Here is a 19,595-nt window from a genome sequence, read left to right as displayed (position 1 = left end):
AATAGCCATAGTAACTTGAAACCAGATTCAACACACAATGCTAGAGACTGATTTTCTGGAAGAGCCGGCGTACATGTCACCAGTAAAACATGTACTACTGAAGTTAATGCACTGCCTGGTTGTCTAGTAGCACGTCTCTACAAAGGAGTACTACTGTTTACCAATGGTAGATCAGCGGCATCTTTGCACAGCAGGAAAGAAAGCTCTGTTTTAGGCTGCCTGTCCACAGGCAAATTTTAATTGCGTTCCCTGCGGCGATAATCCGGCCACGGGGAATGTAGAGAACGCTTTCCATAGCCCCCGTCTACGAGTGGAGAATCATAGCGATTCTCCGCTCGCAGGCGGCAGATCACAGCATGCTGCGATTCTCCACGGTGAGCCTATCTCTTAGATAGGCTCAGTGCGGAGAATCGTCAGCTGACTCCTGCGGCGGAGATCCCCTGCGGGATATCGCTATGCCTGTAGACAGGCAAGCCTTACTGGTACTCAGTGTACTGTACAGGACCCTGAAGAAGCTCCTATCCTCAATACAGAAAGTACTTTACTGCTTATAGCAGATTTTCCTGTCTTGCCTGTAAAGCAAGTCCTTACATATAGTAATGGAAGGCTTCACATATAGCCTTACATCAAATGCTGCACTTCACTAGAGTTTTGTGCCAAAAAAAACCCCAAAAAAAAAACCACTGCACCCAGGGGGTCTATGCTGGCCCCCATGCAGCAAGCTCTAGGATTGACGTTTTATTATGCCGATTTCCCAGTCTCATCTATGGGGGAAAAAAAAAAGAAAACCTTGAAAAAAATTCATGGCCTCCCTCACACAGATGTTTATCGCGATTAGTGCGGCACTTTCAGCACTGTGCTAATCGCGGTGTAACGCTCCCATTGTTTTCAATTGGTCTGCTTAGACAGCGGCTGGATCGCAGCGCTTTGCAGTGCTTTTTTTTGAGCGGTTTCTGTTTTATTTTTGCCTGTTTAGCGCACCTCAATGATGAAGTGAGCTCAACTCCGCTGTTGGCTGCAGCTCCCTGTGGCCGAAGGCAGAAGTAAAATCGCGGCAGAGCATTGTGACTTGCATCGCTACGTTTACCGAAACGCATGGGTGAGGAAGGCCTAAATAGTAGTTTTTCCATGTGGTTATGGTTTGTAGTTAAAAACAGTTTCAACTTACAATGGGTGCCCCAAAGTGAATTACTGTAACTTAAAGGACCACTGCAAGTAGGCACCTGCTAAGTTTACTGTACACATTAAGGGCAGCTACCCACGGACCAGTTTTCATGTATGCATCTACCTCCTCCCCCTCCCGTTTAATTGCAGCGAGGTCAATACAAGTCTGCGGGATGGCCTGTAAAAAAGTGCTTGTCCGATAACACTCGAGGCAAAGATGAGCAAAAGGGTGAAAAGCAGAATGTGAAAACATTAGTACAGAAAAGTACACCATAATAAGAAATGTCCTCAACACACCCACCTTGCCTTATTATATATTATTGCTATGAGTAGATTCCAGGTCTATATATGTACATGTGATGCGCTAACTCTACAGGCAACTGTATGAAACAAATCTAGTGCCTGTTATATGGGGCGATGGTTCTGAAAAAAATAAATATTATATCAAACATTTTCTGCATTGAACTATGGTACAATTATGTTTGTGCAATAAGAAAAAACACGCAACAGGATTTTCTTCTTAAATCAAATTCTATTTGTGAATTCAGCAAAATAATTTCTATAAAATAAAACAGCAAAATATTTAAATATTATAGGATGGGCTGTATCTGTTTTGCAGGGAGTATTTGGTTTTTAGACAGGTCCAAAAATACACACATTCAAGTTACCAATTTTCTCTTAAATACAGTATTTACTGCTTTGCTTGAAGTTAGTAAAACATTTTAGCCTGGAACTTACGCAACCTCCAAAAAAATGTGTATGACTAACCAGTAGTTCTTATGTTCAGTCCCTGCTTCTTAACGTTAAATATTTCTCACGGAGCCGATTAAGGACTACAAGACAAACTCTAATTTCAAGTAGAAATGTTGTACACTGAGCAAAATACCACTTTTTTTTACCCAGGCAGTGGTATTCCGAAGTGTAATAGAATGTCACAGGCCTTCACTTTGAGATGCAGTAGAAGGGAAAAGTGCCAGACGAGAGTCTTAAATAAGCTTTACCAAAAAAACAAAAAGCACACAAAATACCATCTCTACTATGCTCCAGAGGTCCTGGCATAGTGATTGTTTGCATATTTGATCTCCCCCATCCCATCCTGTGTTAATTATTGAAACTTTAAGTGTCACGTATCATATTCACAGGCATATCTCAAATATTACAAATGGGCACATGTGCAATTTACCTCTAAATTTTTCTGTCCACTTTATAAATTGAGGTCTAACAAAGAAAAAAAATAAAAAAAAAGTAAGTCCTGAAGAGTGCAACTGTTTGTAGATCATGGCATATAGTCCTCATTATCCCTCCCAAAACCCCTATGTCTGGCTGTACTAAGCCTGATGTGAAGCCATGCTATATGTTACAGCAATAAGAATCTTCAAAATGTTTAAACTATTATGAGTATGGAGAAGGCAATGGAAGGAACTCTAGAAACAAAATATCACTTATCCACATCAACCAGAAACATAAAAAAAAAAAAAAAAAGGTTACTAGCCATCAGAGTTGCTCAGAGGAAAACCATCTTGGTGGTGCGATGTTACCATTGAACTATTTCTGTGGTTGGAGTGGAAAGGTTTTGCATTTCATTTGTCGTCGAATCCAACTGCCTCAAGGCAGAAAAGAAAAAAAATTCTTGTTGAGCAGAGCACATAGTTCAAGAAACTAAAGTTTTTTTTCCCAGAGATTTTGTGTTTTCCATTTTTTTTCTTTTTTTTGTAAATCTGTATCTTGTTGAGCCCCAAATGAAAAGAAAAAAATATGAAAAAAAAAAAAATCTTGCTTAAGAATTAACAGTCAAACATTAATATACTATGTACACCTTTGCCATTTACACATTAGCATCAGGCCGTTTATTACAAAACACTATACACTTTCCACTGCAGGCGGGTTATATATTGACAGCAAGTTTCTGCAGATAAGACAGTGAATAGACTCTCCACTCCAAGTTGATTAGGAATAGTTTTTTTTTTTCTTTTCTAGTTTTAAATATTAGCCAGACACAAAGGAAGGTTGGACTGTAAGGCCTGGGTGCACAGTCTCGGAGGAGATAAGTAAAATGACTAAAAGTTTCACTAATCTTTTGTCTGAATTAGGGGGACTTCTTCACTGCCTTCAAATTCTTCTTGTGCTCGTTGGCCTGTCCTCTGAGGGTTGTTCATGTGATGTGCTGCTGGGCCAGTATATGGTTGTCCATGCAAATGGTTATTCTAGAAAAGTGTAAGACAGTTGTGTGTTACTTTGGATTCAGAGGTATGCTTAAAACATACAGTGAGAGAAAAGGGGGAAAAAAAACAAACAAACACACACACTACAACATTTACCAATACCCACAATTTTTTGCAGTCTGAATCCGACCTGGTGCCCCCACAGACCCTATTACGCACCTGCCTGGATCCACCGTGTCTCATCCGGCGTAAATGAGCAGTGCATGACGTGCTGGGCTGTGACGCGGATTCCAGCAATACTCCGAAGTGCCCACAGCATGAAATATTGTGGGATGGACAGCTTCCATTGACTGCAATGGAAGCTGTCCGTGCGATTTTCTGCACAAAATAGAACATGCTGCGATTCTCCCCCGCGAGCGAAAAATCAGTTGATTTGCATTCGTGGGCAGGGGAGAATCTTTTAACACAACATGTCTATGGACTGTCATTGCTGCGGAAATCACGGCGGGCATCTGGCCATGAATTCCGCAGCGATAATCCATCTGTGGGCATTAGCCCTTAGAGGGCAGTCTGTTTTGGTTAAAAAAAAAACCAAAAAACGCACAACTTTTCAGTATAGTTACATTCAGAAATCTTCCTTTGTGCCTTATTACCACATTGCTGGCAACAGAAGATTTCCAAAAAGTAAACTTACTGCTCATTTAGAACATAGAGGCCAGACAATCCATTCAAATCCTCCTTGTAGTCTCAAGTCAAGATATTATAGCAGACAGAAACTGGTTAGAACTATTTCAAATGCAGCTGTAGGTAAACCACCTCATCAGCTATAAACTCTGAGCAAGTTTAGGCTAAAAGTGAATCTGTCACCACCATCACACCCCCAAAACTAATTTCACTGGCTGGCAGCAGATGGAAAATAAATAAATCACATCAAAAGCCCCTTTTTTTCTTAATGAGCCCATGCACCTCTGAAATTAGATTCCAAATTTATCTTGTGTCCTATGCAAATCAGCAGAGAAAAAAAAAGTCACGCTGATTTATGAGCTGCCGAGTGAACCATAACCCTCTTATTTGGATACAGGATTTCCTGTATATCTGGGAATGCAACAAGTAAGGTTGGGATGTGGTTAGCTCACGAATCTCTGCAACTCTTCTCTGGTCATTTGCATGTGACTTGGGATAATTATGGGACCTAATTGCAGAGATACATGGGCTCATTATAAAAAGAAAGGATTAGAAATGATCGATTTTTCATCCTCTGCTGGCCAGTCTGTTTTAGGGGTGAGATAGTGGTGACAGGTGCCCTCTGAGGGTTTGGTGGTGTAAAGAATTGTAAATCTCTGTAGCCAACTTGTCTGAATACTAAAGGCCCTTTTACACAAGGCGATTATAGTTCTCCCGCAAGGTTTTAAACGATAATCAGCTTGTGTAACAGCATGTTAAAACTAAAGGACTGGACAAGATTTATCCAGTCGTTCACTTTTAAAAGCAGCTTAAAATCCAAACGACATATCGTTGGGTGTAAACAGCAGCCACTATTCAGCACTCTCCTCCAGTCGCCCCGCCCCCTGCTGGCCGCACTGCGAGTGATCCATGCTCCTGTGCAGAGCGAGCATCAGAGGGACGAGTGTCGGGCATAGTTTGCCCAGCACTCGTGTAAGAGGGCCCTAAGGCCTCATGTCCACGGGGAAAATCAGATCCGCTGCAGATTCTACATGTAGAATCTGCAGCGGGTCCCTCCTGCCCCGCGGACATGAGGGCTGAAAATGCAAATAAATGAGAATAAACTTACCTCCGATCCGCTCCGTTTCTTCTCTTCGCGGCGGCGTCATCTTCTCTCGTCGCGGCCGGATCTTCATTCTTCGGCTCGGCGGATGTGCACGATGATGTCGGTGACGTGCCCCGCGCATGCGCCGGGTCGAAGCAAAATGATCCGGCCGCGGCTGAGAGAAGATGGCGCCGCGGAGAAGAGAAGAACCGGAGCGGGTGAGTAAAATGTGATTTTTGTGTCCCGCGGATCCGGACGGCTTCCATAGGCTTCAATAGAAGCCCGCGGGAGCCGTCCCCGCGGGAGACCCGCATGAAAATGGAGCATGGTCCAGATTTTTTCATGCTCCATTTTTTTTAAAATCACTTTTATTGACCATCCGCGGGTATTTATCTACCCCGCGGGTGGTCAATGCATCCCTATGGGATGCGGATCCGCGCGCGGGAGAAGAGTTAAAATCCGCTGCGGATTTTAATTCTTCTTTTTCCCGTGGACATGAGCCCTAAGAGTGAGATGGTGGAGGGCTTTGGGGTGAAGTGAAAAAAAAAAAAAAAAAGGATTTCAGCTTAGGTCATACTTCTAAACCCGTATATTCCTCGAATGACTCTGCAAGTATAGACACACACAAGGCATATTCATTTTTACATTTTGAGCATGGAGTGCAGAACACGCGCTCTGGCTCTTCATCAATATCAAGAGCATTTCTTGAGCATGTTTTCGGGCTGCTCAACATCACAGAAGCGCACCCCACAGAGCATACTCTTATTGTGCTGGCTGTGCTCCATCCAAAAGCAGGGTTGAAAAGCAGAGTATCAAGATGGCCTTCTGCAAAAACTCTTATGCAGTTTTATACTGGACAGACAGCGGTGCAGCATAGAAATGGATATAGAAGCTGCAAGGATGCACCCGTCAAGTATAAAACCAACTGTTCATGTGATAATTACCCATGGTGTGATCTGGCTGATCTGTACTGAGCAAGACTAGAATAGAGGGGGTTGAAGGACATCTTCCCTCCACAGGCTGTTCATGATTGCATCAGCTGGATCATGAGCTCTGTGCACTCCAGCAGGTCACATGATTCACTCTGATGTCAGATTACACTGACAGTAATCTAAGAATGTGAAAATGACTATGCCTATACAGTGCATGGAAAAATCATCATTTATTATGGGTACACAATTGAAGGATAGGTCTCAGTTAATAAATGAACACTGCAAACAAGGGTGAGTTCTACCTTCGAAATTTGAAGGCCCTTAGTAAGAGTTAAGGATAGTAAATCAGCTGCTTGTTAACATCACAGCAGAATCTGACCAAATGTCAAACAGTCACGCCAAAGCATCAGATACATGCAATAAGCTGAAGGACATAGGAGCATACTCCTTGGATTGATCACCTATATTACTAGGAGGGTGCATCAGAGATGTACATAGTACTGTAGGCACCAGCCAGATGGATAGAAACATCACTAGGAAAGACCTAACCAGCTGGTGCCAGTAGTCAACTGCCTTATACTCCGTTCTATGAAAATTTACCCAAAGTTTTTTTTCCGAAAACGACAACTGTGGTAAAACGTGCTTGTATAGCCAAGTGATCGTCACACTTTATGGCAATGATCTGATATGAATACTGCTCCATTTACATGTAACTAGGTATGTAAGGCAGATTGAAAGTAAGGGTATAGAATGTGACTATTCATACCAACTTAAAAATACATTCTAGTTTAGGGGAAAAAACAACATGACCAAATGCCAAAGTAAATGTCAGAGAAGTACTGATGGTTTATGTCATTTGCAGAATTTCATTTAGTGTACAAGAGCAAATGAGAATTCAAAAACACTAGGAATATAAAAAGCAGCTAGTCAAACTAAGGAAAACACCAAAACAAATTTATATACGTGACAGGTGCACAAACATAAGTAGAAGATTGGCCCGCTATTTCTGTAGGTTCACATTATGGTACATTGCTATCACAAGGGACAGTTTACAGAAAAGGTCACCTGTCACCACTACAGCACAGCATTTTTAAATGTGATTAATTTACATCAAATGTGGACCATAGTAATAAACACCACAGTGTATTATACCTGGGATAGAACAGCAGTTAAGAAAAACAAAAAAGAGAAATAGAAGTGCATCTTATACCTGCTGATACTGAGAACCAGGTGAATGGGGATACAATGGGGCATCTTCAGGAGGGGAGGACTCATGTTCCTCAGGAGCATCCTGGTCATCTGGCTCCTATAAAGTTTGCAAGAGTCGAATTTTACATTCACAACTTTACCAACTTGAACACAGATTTCACTGCCAGAAGAATTCCTCTTGACTGCACCTCATTATTTAGCCCTAGATCATTATCATTCTGACGTCCATTATGTTACTTTTCTAAAAATACCTTTATTTCTATCTTCTTGTTTTAGCTAAATCTTATGTCCCAATGTAAGAAATCATTACTAGTATTGTTTTGAAGCACTCCTGCATAACTGCACCAAAATATCAAACAGCGGCTAATTGCAGCCACATAAATAAGCCCAAAGACCGAACCTCTGAAAAAAGGTGTTAACGTATAAATATTTCAATCAAGGAATATAGCTTAACTGTTACCACTTTTCAGAGCACAAAATAAGTGTCTGAACAACTCCAATGGCTCCAGATTCTTCAAATAAAACTACCAAAACATTCTCTAAATTTCTTCCAGACCAAAAAAAATAACCTTCGTCCTTTTGAATTTGTATTAGTAGAAAGTTAGTAGAATTAGTAGTGCTTAATATAAAACCAGTGTTATGCACTAAAAATCTTGGCTTGTTTCAGTATTAACATTTATATAGAACATTTCATGCTAAAACATTCTGAGAATCTAGTGAGATTGTCTTTATGTGAAGTTCATTAAAAGGGGTTGTCACACAGTTTTCATTCTATATAACAGGTTCCCCATGATAGAAAATAAACCAATTTCTACTCCACATTCCTGGCTCCACACGTCTTGCAGACTGTTCTCCCCCTGGCATAAAATCTATTACAGGTCATCACAGACTGCTGCAGCCGATGACAAAGGCCAGTGCTGACCTGATTGTTTGCAGGCCGTGTATGGCACATGATCGGCAGCTGCACTCAAATACTGAGCTGCGGAGAGTCGGGAGAGGGAGTATAAGCCAATTTGTTATTTTCCATGATTGGGAACCTTTTAATAAAATTAAAGCCAAGTATGACAACGCCTTTAAGATGATATAACCATGTTGATTATATGGTTATACAGTAGCTTCAGCATCATGTCCGATCAGCTTAGTACTAGGTTTCAACGCAAATCCATTACTGCTTTCAGTATCAGCATTAAGCAAACCACCTACACAGTATGACTGAAGTCAAACCTTCCTCATGATGGTAGCCAGTGCAAGTATGCATTTACTAAAACAGGTGAGGGAAGTGACATTGGTCGGTCAAATGCCTTACACAAAAAAACAGTAGTACTGTATCATGGGATAAAGCATTTGGTACTAATCCTGTAAAAACAAACATCCCTTTGGTGCATGAAAAACTTTTTTTTTTTTTTACATAATTCTGGAGCATCTTCTCTTATAAAGCCCCATTGTACTGTTCTTCATTTTCCTTCTAGAAATCTATGCCCAAGGTTACAGCTGGGTGTTACAAGTTGGGGTGCCCCTACACAACGTCACAGTCTGGGCACTGCTGACTATCAGACTGGGTACTAAGTAGGAACACAACCCCAACCTGTAACAACTTTATTCAGAAGTTACTACAAGGAACAAAACAACGTTTATTCGTGGGGAATACGAATATTTACTCCGACATATCAGGAGAGATTAAAGGTTCTCTTAAACTGACAGTTAAATAAAGTCAGCATGTATAACTAATTGCAAGGATTACACTATATACATTTAGACATAAACAGAAGGCTTTAAGTTAGATTTAAATGTGCAGATTCGCTTTTAGGCCGCTTTCACACGGGCAACAAAATCATGCGATTTTCTTGCAATAAGACAGTGCTAGAAATCGCATGTATGTGAAGCCCATGCTTTCCAATGGGTTCCTTCACATTAGCAATGTTTTGTAGGCCACTGCAGTGAGAATTAAAAAAAAAAAAAATAATAAATCACAGGATGCTGAATATTGCCACAATTTGCTACATTTTGTAGACCATGTTTCCCTATGGACCCTACCTATGTGTTGCTTCGCACCACACGAAAATGCAGTTTCCGTGCGGTGCAACTTTTACAGAAGTCCTGTTTGTCACTAAAATAAGCCCCATCTGGCTTTAAAAACAAAAACACAAAAAACCTCACAATACAGCACCCATCAGGCACTGTCCACTCCACCGCAGCTTCGGCCCACTTGCTTGTAGTTTTCACCCAACACTTCGTGGTCAGAGATTCAAAAACCTCACCTCCAGGAAGCACTGGCTATGATTGGTTTATAGAGCGCTGCAGTGATTAGTTCTTAAGCACCGTGGCTCAGCCAATCACAGCCAGCGCATTGAATGGCTGTGATTAGTTCTCGAGCACCGTGGCTCAGCCAATTTCTGCAGCACTCGATAAACCAATCACAGCCAATCAGGGCTTATTTACAAGGTAGGGCTTTTATTTTAAGCCCTCCACCCTGAAAATCCTAGCCAAAAAGCACTACAAAATCATATTGCCGATTTTCTCGCGGCGATATCGTTGTCACCCGTGTGAAAGAGGCCTTATGCATCATATGAAATAAGTATGGTACCTAGAAGACTACTGTAAAATATTGGAAAGTGGATAAAAGTAGACATTCCTAGTTATTTAATTAAAAAAAAGCATGGGCTGCATCACGCTTGCAGATGACAAATTATGAGGCTTAGCTTACCCAGCAATACCTAGCGAAGAGAATTTACATACAAAAACCAAACCCTATTATACTATAAAAGCAATCATTACCTCTTCTGGGCAGAGCTCACAGGCCTTCGCAAGAGTCATCCTAGCACTGTGTGACCTTTCTAAAAAGTAGCCATTTGAGGTTTCGTTGCTTTGTACTGGTGGAGACCAGTTGTTGTAGGTATATTGAGGATTGCCAGTATAAGGCCGGCGCTCCAATTCATCTCCCAGCCATTCCACTGCCCAAGTCCATTTTCTTTTCAAATCTCCATTACTCTAGGGGAGGAAATAAAAAGGATATGCTTTGCAAAATAAAAGGTCAAATCTGGTAGCAAAACAGTTCCCTCCAACTAAAATATACATGAATGTCTTTCTACTTGAAAACACTTCCATTCATCGTATAACTAGTAATCAAATCTAGATATCAGGTAAATCATTAGCATATGGACTCTGGATTATACAGTTGATGACTTTTGTACAAGTTGTCTAAGGAAATATGTGGTTCTCATAAAGTCAAATTAGTAACTTCTGTACCATCTCTAAATGCATAGATCATGGCTAATATTCCACAGCCATTTGTGACTATAATTACACCTTACCTGTAATATTTGGTATGCGACAGAACAATTGCTGAAGAGAGCCACCATACATTTTATGCACTGATAAGCTCTCTTCTGATAGTGGTTCTTGGAGCGCTGGATGGTATCAAACAAACCATCTCTGTCATCTGGTATTCCTTTAAGTGCATTATGAATCCTAAAAGACAGGAAAAAAAACAAACAAAAAAAACCTTTGCATTAAAGATGTTGGCCAGGACTTTGAGACTTTCTTTTCCTTTAATATTAATGAGCTGTCTCCGACGATCAGCTGATTTCCCAGTGCCAGTGTCTATGTGGTCAGTGCTGAAAGACACTTAACAATGCAGCAATCCAGTTCGGTACAGCAGGCACAGCTCCCACAGAATTCAATGAGCGGTGCCTGAAGTACCAACCTGGGCCACTGCACTACAGACAGCAGAGGTTGCTTCCTGCATTGCTCATGCTGACTAGGGCACTGGAAATCAGCTGATTAGCGAGGATCCCGAGTGGGAGACCCCCACGCTATCACCCATTGAGTACCTATCTTGAGGAAGAGTGATCAAAAATAGAATTAACGCCTCAAATCCCAGACAACCCTTTTAAAATTTTTCCATCAAAGTTTTCAGTGAAGCAAAAACAGAGTTTATTATTGTCCCGAGCATTTAAGGTCCATAAAGCACTCACCTATGGGTTTGCCAAGAGTCCTCAATCAACAGGATTTGGAGTAACAGATCCAAGTAGGGCCTAAGCTCGTAGGTGTAAGAATATGCCACCTCCAAAAAAATAAAAAAGAAATTTGAAAAAATAAAAACACATCTCTCACAGGATAGACATTACGCTCACTAAATAAGCATAGCTGTTGACATTTTATGGCGATATGAAAACCTTCAACATGGAAATCTCAGCAGTTATGTGTGACAAAGGATTTACAATGTAGCCAGCATTGGGGGTCATACTAAGGGAAACCCACGTTGAACACTTTATCCCATTTCAATGGCATGTCAGATGTTTATAAAGGAATCTAAGGTCTCCCTAATTTGCCTGGGCTGCAGGCAGCACCACGCTGTCCTCCGCCTCCTTCCTCCAGATGCTGATTGGCAGATCCCTCTGTATGCTCGGTAAGACTATACAAAATTAAAACCCATTAGAAAACCTCGCACACTATAAATATATTAGTTTCTCACCTGCCACAGCAATTCACTGAGAACTGTAGAGGAGAACTGTGGATTCTCCCAGCAACAAAATCGTAGAAGTTTGATGGTCTCTTCAGAGTTGCTGCAGTCCTCAATTATTTTCTTTACATAACTGGTTTTCACAAACAACAACTCCGCCACGTTTTGTTGAAGTGGCATTATAGGCGCTGATAAATTGGGATCTCCATAGGGGTTGGGAAGTGGTGGGTTACCTGAAATGATGTAGGCAAGAAAAATACAAAACGTAGAATTGCAAATGAAATTCTGTGCATTTATTGATGTGAGAGATTATAAAGCAGATTAGCACAATATAAAAACAAAACCACGCTCCCCTCATCCGATTCTCCCTCACAGTGCAGTCACTGTTTTAGCTGCAGCAGTCATATGTCCCTGTGACAGAACGTAGACAGTGGCTGAATAACCCCTCTAATAGACATTATCCCACAATTAAAACATTTACCTGTTAGAATAGGCAAAATTATATTTTTAGCTGGAACTATTAAAAAAACCACTCCTGTTCGCTGTTGCCAACGTGCAGAACAGGAATTACTCTGCTTCCATACAAGATGGTCTAGGCGGTGGGACTGAGCATGTGTGACCACCAGCTTTGATACATAATGTGGACATTGTGTGTTTTATGATATAGCATCAATACTTATTTGTGGGCCAGCTTTGGCATTAGTTAATTTTTCATATTTAAAAACCCCATAATTTGCTAAGCCTGAACAGTAATCTATCATTTGTAAAGTCTTAGATTTCTTTAACCTTCTCCCCTAAGGCCGGCTTCACATAGCCGGTCACTATTCTACTGGGGGGGCGCCGTGTGTGTGTGTGTGTGTGTGTGTGTGTGTGTGTGTGTGTGTGTGTGTGTGTGTGTGTGTGTCACTATTCTACTGGGGGCCGCCGTCCGGGGGGGGGGGGGGGGGGGGGGGGGGGGGGGGGGTGTCCACTATTCTACTGGAGGCCACCATGGGGTGAACAAATCTGGTCTTTGTTAAGATATTAGAAAAGGAAATAAGGAAATGTTGTTCAAAAGGCCTATGTACAACATCGGCCTGTGGTAGAGCTGACCTTGTGATATTGAAATGACTTGTGTAACCTGAAAATGCCAAGAATTTGTACTTTAAAAGTCAATAAACTTGTCCACTTTCTCTTACAATTCTACAAAGTTAGACAGTTAATCCCACTAGGTGCAACATGCATGGTTTTAACAGGCCTCAAATATTTCAACGTATGCATTACCATTTATAGAAGACTGCATACGCGATGATACATCGCAACACCGGATTAGTTGTGACACTACAGTGTACAATTTGCCCAATTCAGCATACTGATATTTGATTGGAGGACCTGGCCCTTCATCCATTGCTACTAGCATGAAAGTTGCAGGCACATTGAGTTTCAAGAGCTGGGTCTTTTCTTGCATGCCTGAAAAAAAAAAAGTAAATGTTGCATTAAATTAATTTGTAACTGTTATTTTCATCAAGCTTGAATAATCCAAGAAGACTTTTTCTTACCAAGATTAGCATACATAACGAAAAGGTTGAAGTACTGTTGTAAGTGACGTCCATGCTCGGACACTTCTCTTCTCAAAAGGTTCAAGACTGCTCTCAGCAACTGATCGCTCAGGCTCAAATTATCATAAGCCTGAAAAAAAATTACAAAATGAAAAATAGCACCTAGAACTGTTATCCACAATATATGCAAGACAGGAAAAAGGATTTGTAGAAGGACTGTACTCAAAAAGAAGAAAAAGGAAACCTACCTGACTTGATGGCCCAGGTGAGGCAAAGGGTAAAGTACAAGGTCCATCTTGCAAAGAAAAATGTGCAATAAATACTACAAGTTTTGCAAAAGCTCCTCTAACTTCAGCACTAGGACACTCCAAAAGATATTCAGAAAAGCGGTTTGGATAAGCAAAAAGGACACCATGTGCAAACCAGTAGCGAACATTCTTGCTATGGCGGAGCAAGATGCACAACGCATCATACCTAAAACAAAGTATTACACAGAATCAACAAATCACTCTACAAAACAAGTACAGCCACTTTTAGACATTAGTATATGAAAGATTGACAACCTTTTAAAAAGGGAATGTATCAATATTTGATTTCTCACTAAATAAGTCTATATACTTTTCTAGCCTGGTACAGATCTATTAAACATGAAGTCTCATCTATGGCAGTCTCTAATATAGGTTACATTATTTTGTGTTCTCTCCCAGTTACCCGGTTATCTTACCAGTCACTGGCAGGCCCACGGACAACTTTCTTTGTATGGAATCCTGTAGTGAACAAGAACTTAGCAGCAAGCTGTATACTAATCATGGTAATTTCTTCTGGCTCAGGCAACAAATGTTCTTGCCCTGAAAATATACAAATGTATGTGTGTACAATACGATGCAAATACCTGTACAAAATAGGAGTCAAAACTTTGCAAACCTTAAGGAAGAAAGAAATATCTGAACACAACACAAGACATGTAAAAGGGATTACTTTTTAGAATTAAAGTTTTAATATAAAATTTTACTGTCATTTTCTAGTTATATATTTAAATCCCCGGCGATATTCTGGAAATGGGTGTTATAGAAGGAATCCGTGGCGAGAATGAAAACTACAAGCTTTCAGAATGTAACTACAGGGAAATCGGGCAAGAGGGAAAAGACACCCCAATTATATGCGCTTTTTTTTTTTTTAGAAGAAACAATTTCAGCTTTTAAATATATTAACAGAAAATAAAGCAAAAAAAGGATTTGTTTAAAAACAATAAAAAAAAAAACCAAGAAAGATTCTAAAACAAGCCTTTATACATCATACAGAGCGCTCTGATATAGGACTTTTAAAAATCTGAGATCCTGACTATTTTGTACTGTTCCGGCTAGTAGGAATACAAATTTGTAGCTGTAATAAACTGCCGTTACATAAAAGGCGCCTTATTCCGTTAACAGATCCACTTTAATACGCCCTTTGGCTTAAACAAAATGCATGCAGCATACACTACAGATGTGTCCATAACAGGGCTTGCTAGCTACTGAAGCCCCCATAAAAAGCATACAAGCTACAGATGACGCCATATCTGTGTGGCAACTGCATGTCCTCTAAGATGCCCGCTCATCACTGACTGGTGTGCCCATCAGAAATCAGCAGGTACGGGTAACTCCAGGGCCACCAATATGTGGAATCTGTAGAAAAGCAGTCCGTGCCACCTTTACAGCATCATCTTACTAGGAGGACCAGGCAAGTTCTCTGCAGGATTCTCAGAGACAGTCCTCGAGTTACTGGTACTCAATGCAGGATGTTAAAGAGCCAGAGTTTTTCAGGATCTACTAGTCAGTTATCAACCAGTACTGTTTATAACATTTACAACCATATAAAAACAGTTGCAGTAGAATTTATGGGATCAAGTCAGCATTTTAAATGACGTTAACATCTTTATAAATGCATTGCATAAACACACTAATGTAGGATTAAAAATTTCTATTCTGTACCATTTCCTATTGGAACCGCCACCCACCCACCAAAAACCGGACTTACCTGGGGGAGGGTTCAGGTAGACGCTGTTACAGGTTAGTAATTTCTTTATAAACTGGAAATATTCTAAGCTGAACTGCATTCGATTGTGCATGAATTGCACATTTTGCTTGCGGACGCTACGCTCAATAGCTGATGGCATCTTGATCTGATGGGGTTTTGAGGTGATTGTTAGTTCATTAATGTATTTGATCAGCTCATTGTCCTTGTCTAGAGTGTCCATACGTTCATAAAAAAGAATGTAAGCGTTCCACCATCTCTTCTGACGTCTGTATGACATTCTTTTCATCATGTGATCAAACACTTCCCCCATGTATTCGCCCCCAAAGCACTGATTTTTCATTTCTTCATCATCGTCCATTTTGCATTCGGTTACGTCGCCATCGTCAAACTTATACCAGCGGTTCTTTTCACCGTCTCCACCATTTCTTTGGATGATGTAAGAATAGTAATGACCTCCACTGGCCTGTCCACTGTGCACCAACACCCCTACTAGCCTGTATTTAGTACTTCCAGCAGGCTCGTTTTCAGTTTGTTCATTGGGGATGACTTGATTTTCAGGGTTTACTTCATCTCCCTCCAATTTCGCTACACCAGCCACTGTGTATGGCTCCATATCCAATTCACGTGGAAACTCAAAATAGTCATTGAATTTAATTGCACATTCCCTTTCCCAATCATAGTCAAAGCGCTTCAGCTGGATGGCTAAAACAGGAGGCAGCTTCTTTATTAATAAACGCTTCACCGTATCAACCTGAAATCACATCAACATTTGTTAGATACATGTCCCGATTGCCTTTGGCACAAGTGCTTTTGTTGTCCTGAACAAGATAGTATTTTAAAGTAAAGGCCTGGTACCCCAGCCAAGGTCTGCACAATATACAGACAAGCCCCGATTGTACCTAAGGATTAATTCACGTTGGCATAGTTACATCTCACATTACGTGTATTGTTTTGATGGAGCAGGCCACTGAAGTCAATGGGCCTGTGGAAATACGGTGGAAACCCACATATTCACCGTGTAAGTGTGCATCTAAACTGTGGACCAGTCTGTATTTTTGTGTGTGCCTAAATACGCTGTGTTAATGCACACAAAAACAGAAGGGTCAAAATACGCAGTGAATATGCCATTTTCCGATCACGTTCATATGCTGCGTATTAAGCAAAAGAATTATGCATACGGCCATGTGAAGGAACCCTGAGGAAAAGCTTCAGCAGGGTATCCAAAGCAACAATCTACACGTTTGCCGCCACGTTCATTCAGAGAGGCCCTTCTGTTATCTTAGTTTGGGGACTGCCTTATGATGAAGTTTGAAAATAATCTAAATATATAATTATGTTGGTATTTTAACAGAATGAAAAATTACTTTGTGTCAAACATTTTCTTACAGCAAGCGTATTACACAGTAAAACGGATTAAGGTTTCTGAATGTCCTATTGGGGCACATGGATGGCATAGAGGTCGGTTCTCAGCTCAAAAGCCAACTCTGCAGGTATGTTTTATATGGATGGCTGTTTATTTGAATGGGCATAATAAAACAATTGCACAAGCCTGTCATTGGGGGGGAAGTAGTTACATTAAAATTACCTGGAAATGGACAAAAAATTCCTGAACTCAGAGAAACCTCGAAAGCCACCTAAACTAAAGCCTAGGTAATGAGACCACAAAGAGGGAGGTCTGTGGTGAACAAGATCTCCTTAAATAAGGTGGACGACACCTCAGGGGTGATGTAAAACGGGTTTTACTAGACAGACATGAGGTAGTATCAGATAATTAAAACCACTTTTTACATCCCCACTGAGGTGTTGTCCACCTTATTTAAGGAGATCTTAATCACAAGAGACCTGTCTCTTTGTGGTCTCCTTAACCGAGGCTTTAGTTTAGGTGCCCTTCGAGGTTTCCCTGAGCGCAGGAATTTCTGTCCTTCCTTTCCATTTTCTCTGGGGGCTTTTTGGCTTTCCCGTCTTTTCCAAACATGCCCTTTTCAGATGTCCCTGTAAAGGGACAGCGGTCTCCTCCATCCACAATACTAATTGTTCCGAGTATCCTAATCACCACATACTGTAAAGCACCACAGGTCTACTCGGCCATGATACACAGAGGCGCTGTCCAGGTCATCTCATCTTTACCTTGCTCATATTAAATTATCTGTTATGTACATTTTATTTACATTAGTTACCTTTTTGTTGCATTTTTCACAGTGATAAGCATTTGCACCTTCTAGCAAGTCTCCTTTGACATATTGTTCCATTGAGTCGAGCAAGTTTTGGTGGTTTCTAATATCTACATTCAGCGTTGTAAAAGATTCTTCACATTCGTACCTGAAAAGTTGGAAGATAAAAAGGTATCAAAGCCTGCTGAGCAATTTTTGCAAGCACAGAAGAAAAACAGAAATACATTTCACAACAAACCAAGTAATAATCATCTTTTTTATTTAGTGCCAACATATTCCGCAGTGCTTACAATACAGGGGAAATAACACAAGACAACGGGTACATGAAGTAATCAATTGATGAAAACAGTAGGGGTGAGGGTCCTGCTCCAACCAGCTTACATGCTACAGATAATGGGGTGATACAGAAGGTAAAGGGGCTGGAGATGTGCACGGTATGGCGAGGTGGAGAGTGAGGGATGCTATACATACAATGGTCAGGCCGTATAGTGGCGGAATCGAGATGACTGCAGGTGCCGGCTGATTACGGACATTATGTTCCCTTCTGCAATCAAAAGCTTATATAGAAGTTAAAGTACCAAACTTATTTGGAAACTCACCTATGAGGGCATCCTTGACAAATTTTTTGATCAGCAAAGGAACCTCCTAAGACTTTGCTTAACATAGTTGGGTGACCTAACGCCTTTAAAGCTTCATCTAAACTGTCAACAAGGGAATTAAAAAATTCTAAAGCATCATGTTGCTCCCGAAGATTAACTGGTTCTCCCCAAAGCCTAAGACAAAAAAAAAAAAGGAAAAATGTAAATATATATTTAAAAGTTCGAAAGCATACGATAATGTGCCCTCTGCTCGAGTAGTGAATTACACAGTATATGTTAGGACAAGAATTTCATTTTGGTCATTATTAAACGGAGCAAAGATGAAGGCCATCATAAGGCAAAATGATAGATATTACTTCCATTAATCTCAGGTAATTTTAAGATAGGTTTTCAAGGAAACCTGTCACCAGCTTCATTCTGATTGAAAATCCGGGACAGGTATGTGCACTGCGCCCATGTAGGTCTTAATTAATGCAAAACGGCGCTCCGAGTCACACAGGTGGAACCGTGGTGGCTTTTTGCTGCAGTGTTTCCAATTAAACTATCGAAAAGGCAAAAAAGTTGTCAGCAGCACAATATGAGTACCATATGGTTTGAACAGGTATCCTGCACGCCCACTGGGTTTGGGATCCAAGCCAAGCCGCTCTTCAGTACAAATGTTGATGAAGTAGTGGAAACAGCAGATCAAGGTGCAAAGCAATGAAGTTTCTTTATTTCTTTCCTCCCAGACAGAAAAACACGACGTTTCGACTACAAGAGTCTTTGTCAAGTACTTGGGAGGAAAGAAATAAAGAAACTTCATTGCTTTGCACCTTGATCTGCTGTTTCCACTACTTCATTAACATTTCCAATTAAACTATACATGGGTACAGTGTACATACCTGTCTGTTTCATGATACCCATGGTTCGGACATAATGAACCTTGCGACAGGTTTTATTTAAAGAGTACTGGCCATGTTCTCATGTCTTTGGTGGAGGTCCAAATGCATGAAACTACAACATAGCCCCATTCCCCTGAATGGCGCAGCGTTACAGTACTCTGCACAGTAGGTATTACTGCACCACACCATAGGGACTGTATTACTGGTAGTCCAAGAGGTCATGACCCCATGAATCATGATCTTATGGCATATCTGAGGAAGATGACATATCATTACAGTATAACACCCCTACAAGTGTAAGGAAAAAATATTGAAAAGCAAGATTATCAGTATAAATGCAGGTTAAAGAGCTACAACATTTGTACAACAACAAAATAACTAACCTAAACTGTTTCCAGAAACCTCTTGGGACATAGTACTGTAACCTAGAAGCTGCTAAGTGACCAAATATAACCTGCAGATGTCTCAGCACGCCAATATTGTATTCTTTTCTGTCCTCTGTCTTGCTCAGTGAGGGCTTGTCTTCATACTGATGAGGGTAACCAAAGACGTCATCCCCCCGCGAGTCCACATTACTCTGTCAAAACAAAAAAATTCTAAAAATTTTAGATTTACAGCTCAGTTTACTAGTTTCACATTCCAACTCAACAAATGTGGTACTAAAGTTTCATAGGAGCTCTCCCTTACAGGGAA

At 40.8% G+C, this 19,595-nt stretch overlaps 1 protein-coding gene across 4 annotated transcripts in view; it reads right to left on the bottom strand.

The window, feature by feature from the left end:
* Positions 1–1,676: 1,676 nt before the first annotated feature.
* Positions 1,677–19,595, bottom strand: part of USP9X (ubiquitin specific peptidase 9 X-linked) — a 133,296-nt gene continuing 115,377 nt past the window's right edge. For 3 of the 4 annotated variants that reach the window (XM_066599961.1, XM_066599963.1, XM_066599962.1), the window contains exons 32-45: positions 19,286–19,479; positions 18,022–18,195; positions 17,429–17,570; positions 15,252–16,002; positions 13,960–14,083; positions 13,484–13,709; positions 13,236–13,365; positions 12,961–13,146; positions 11,710–11,930; positions 11,210–11,298; positions 10,547–10,703; positions 10,011–10,223; positions 7,237–7,332; positions 1,677–3,368 (exon numbers count right to left, since the gene is read on the bottom strand). In XM_066599961.1, coding sequence (XP_066456058.1) covers positions 3,234–3,368; positions 7,237–7,332; positions 10,011–10,223; positions 10,547–10,703; positions 11,210–11,298; positions 11,710–11,930; positions 12,961–13,146; positions 13,236–13,365; positions 13,484–13,709; positions 13,960–14,083; positions 15,252–16,002; positions 17,429–17,570; positions 18,022–18,195; positions 19,286–19,479 — 2,838 coding nt within the window. In that variant the 3' untranslated portion in view covers positions 1,677–3,233. The remainder of the gene's footprint in view (positions 3,369–7,236; positions 7,333–10,010; positions 10,224–10,546; positions 10,704–11,209; positions 11,299–11,709; positions 11,931–12,960; positions 13,147–13,235; positions 13,366–13,483; positions 13,710–13,959; positions 14,084–15,251; positions 16,003–17,428; positions 17,571–18,021; positions 18,196–19,285; positions 19,480–19,595) is intronic. The other variant, XM_066599964.1, reaches the window with a different exon arrangement.

Source organism: Eleutherodactylus coqui, chromosome 4 (genome assembly GCF_035609145.1).
Source record: "Eleutherodactylus coqui strain aEleCoq1 chromosome 4, aEleCoq1.hap1, whole genome shotgun sequence".
In the NCBI taxonomy this organism is placed as follows: Eukaryota; Metazoa; Chordata; class Amphibia; order Anura; family Eleutherodactylidae; genus Eleutherodactylus; species Eleutherodactylus coqui.
Note: the sequence above shows the minus strand (reverse complement) of the source record. Positions and strands in the feature narration are given on the sequence as shown.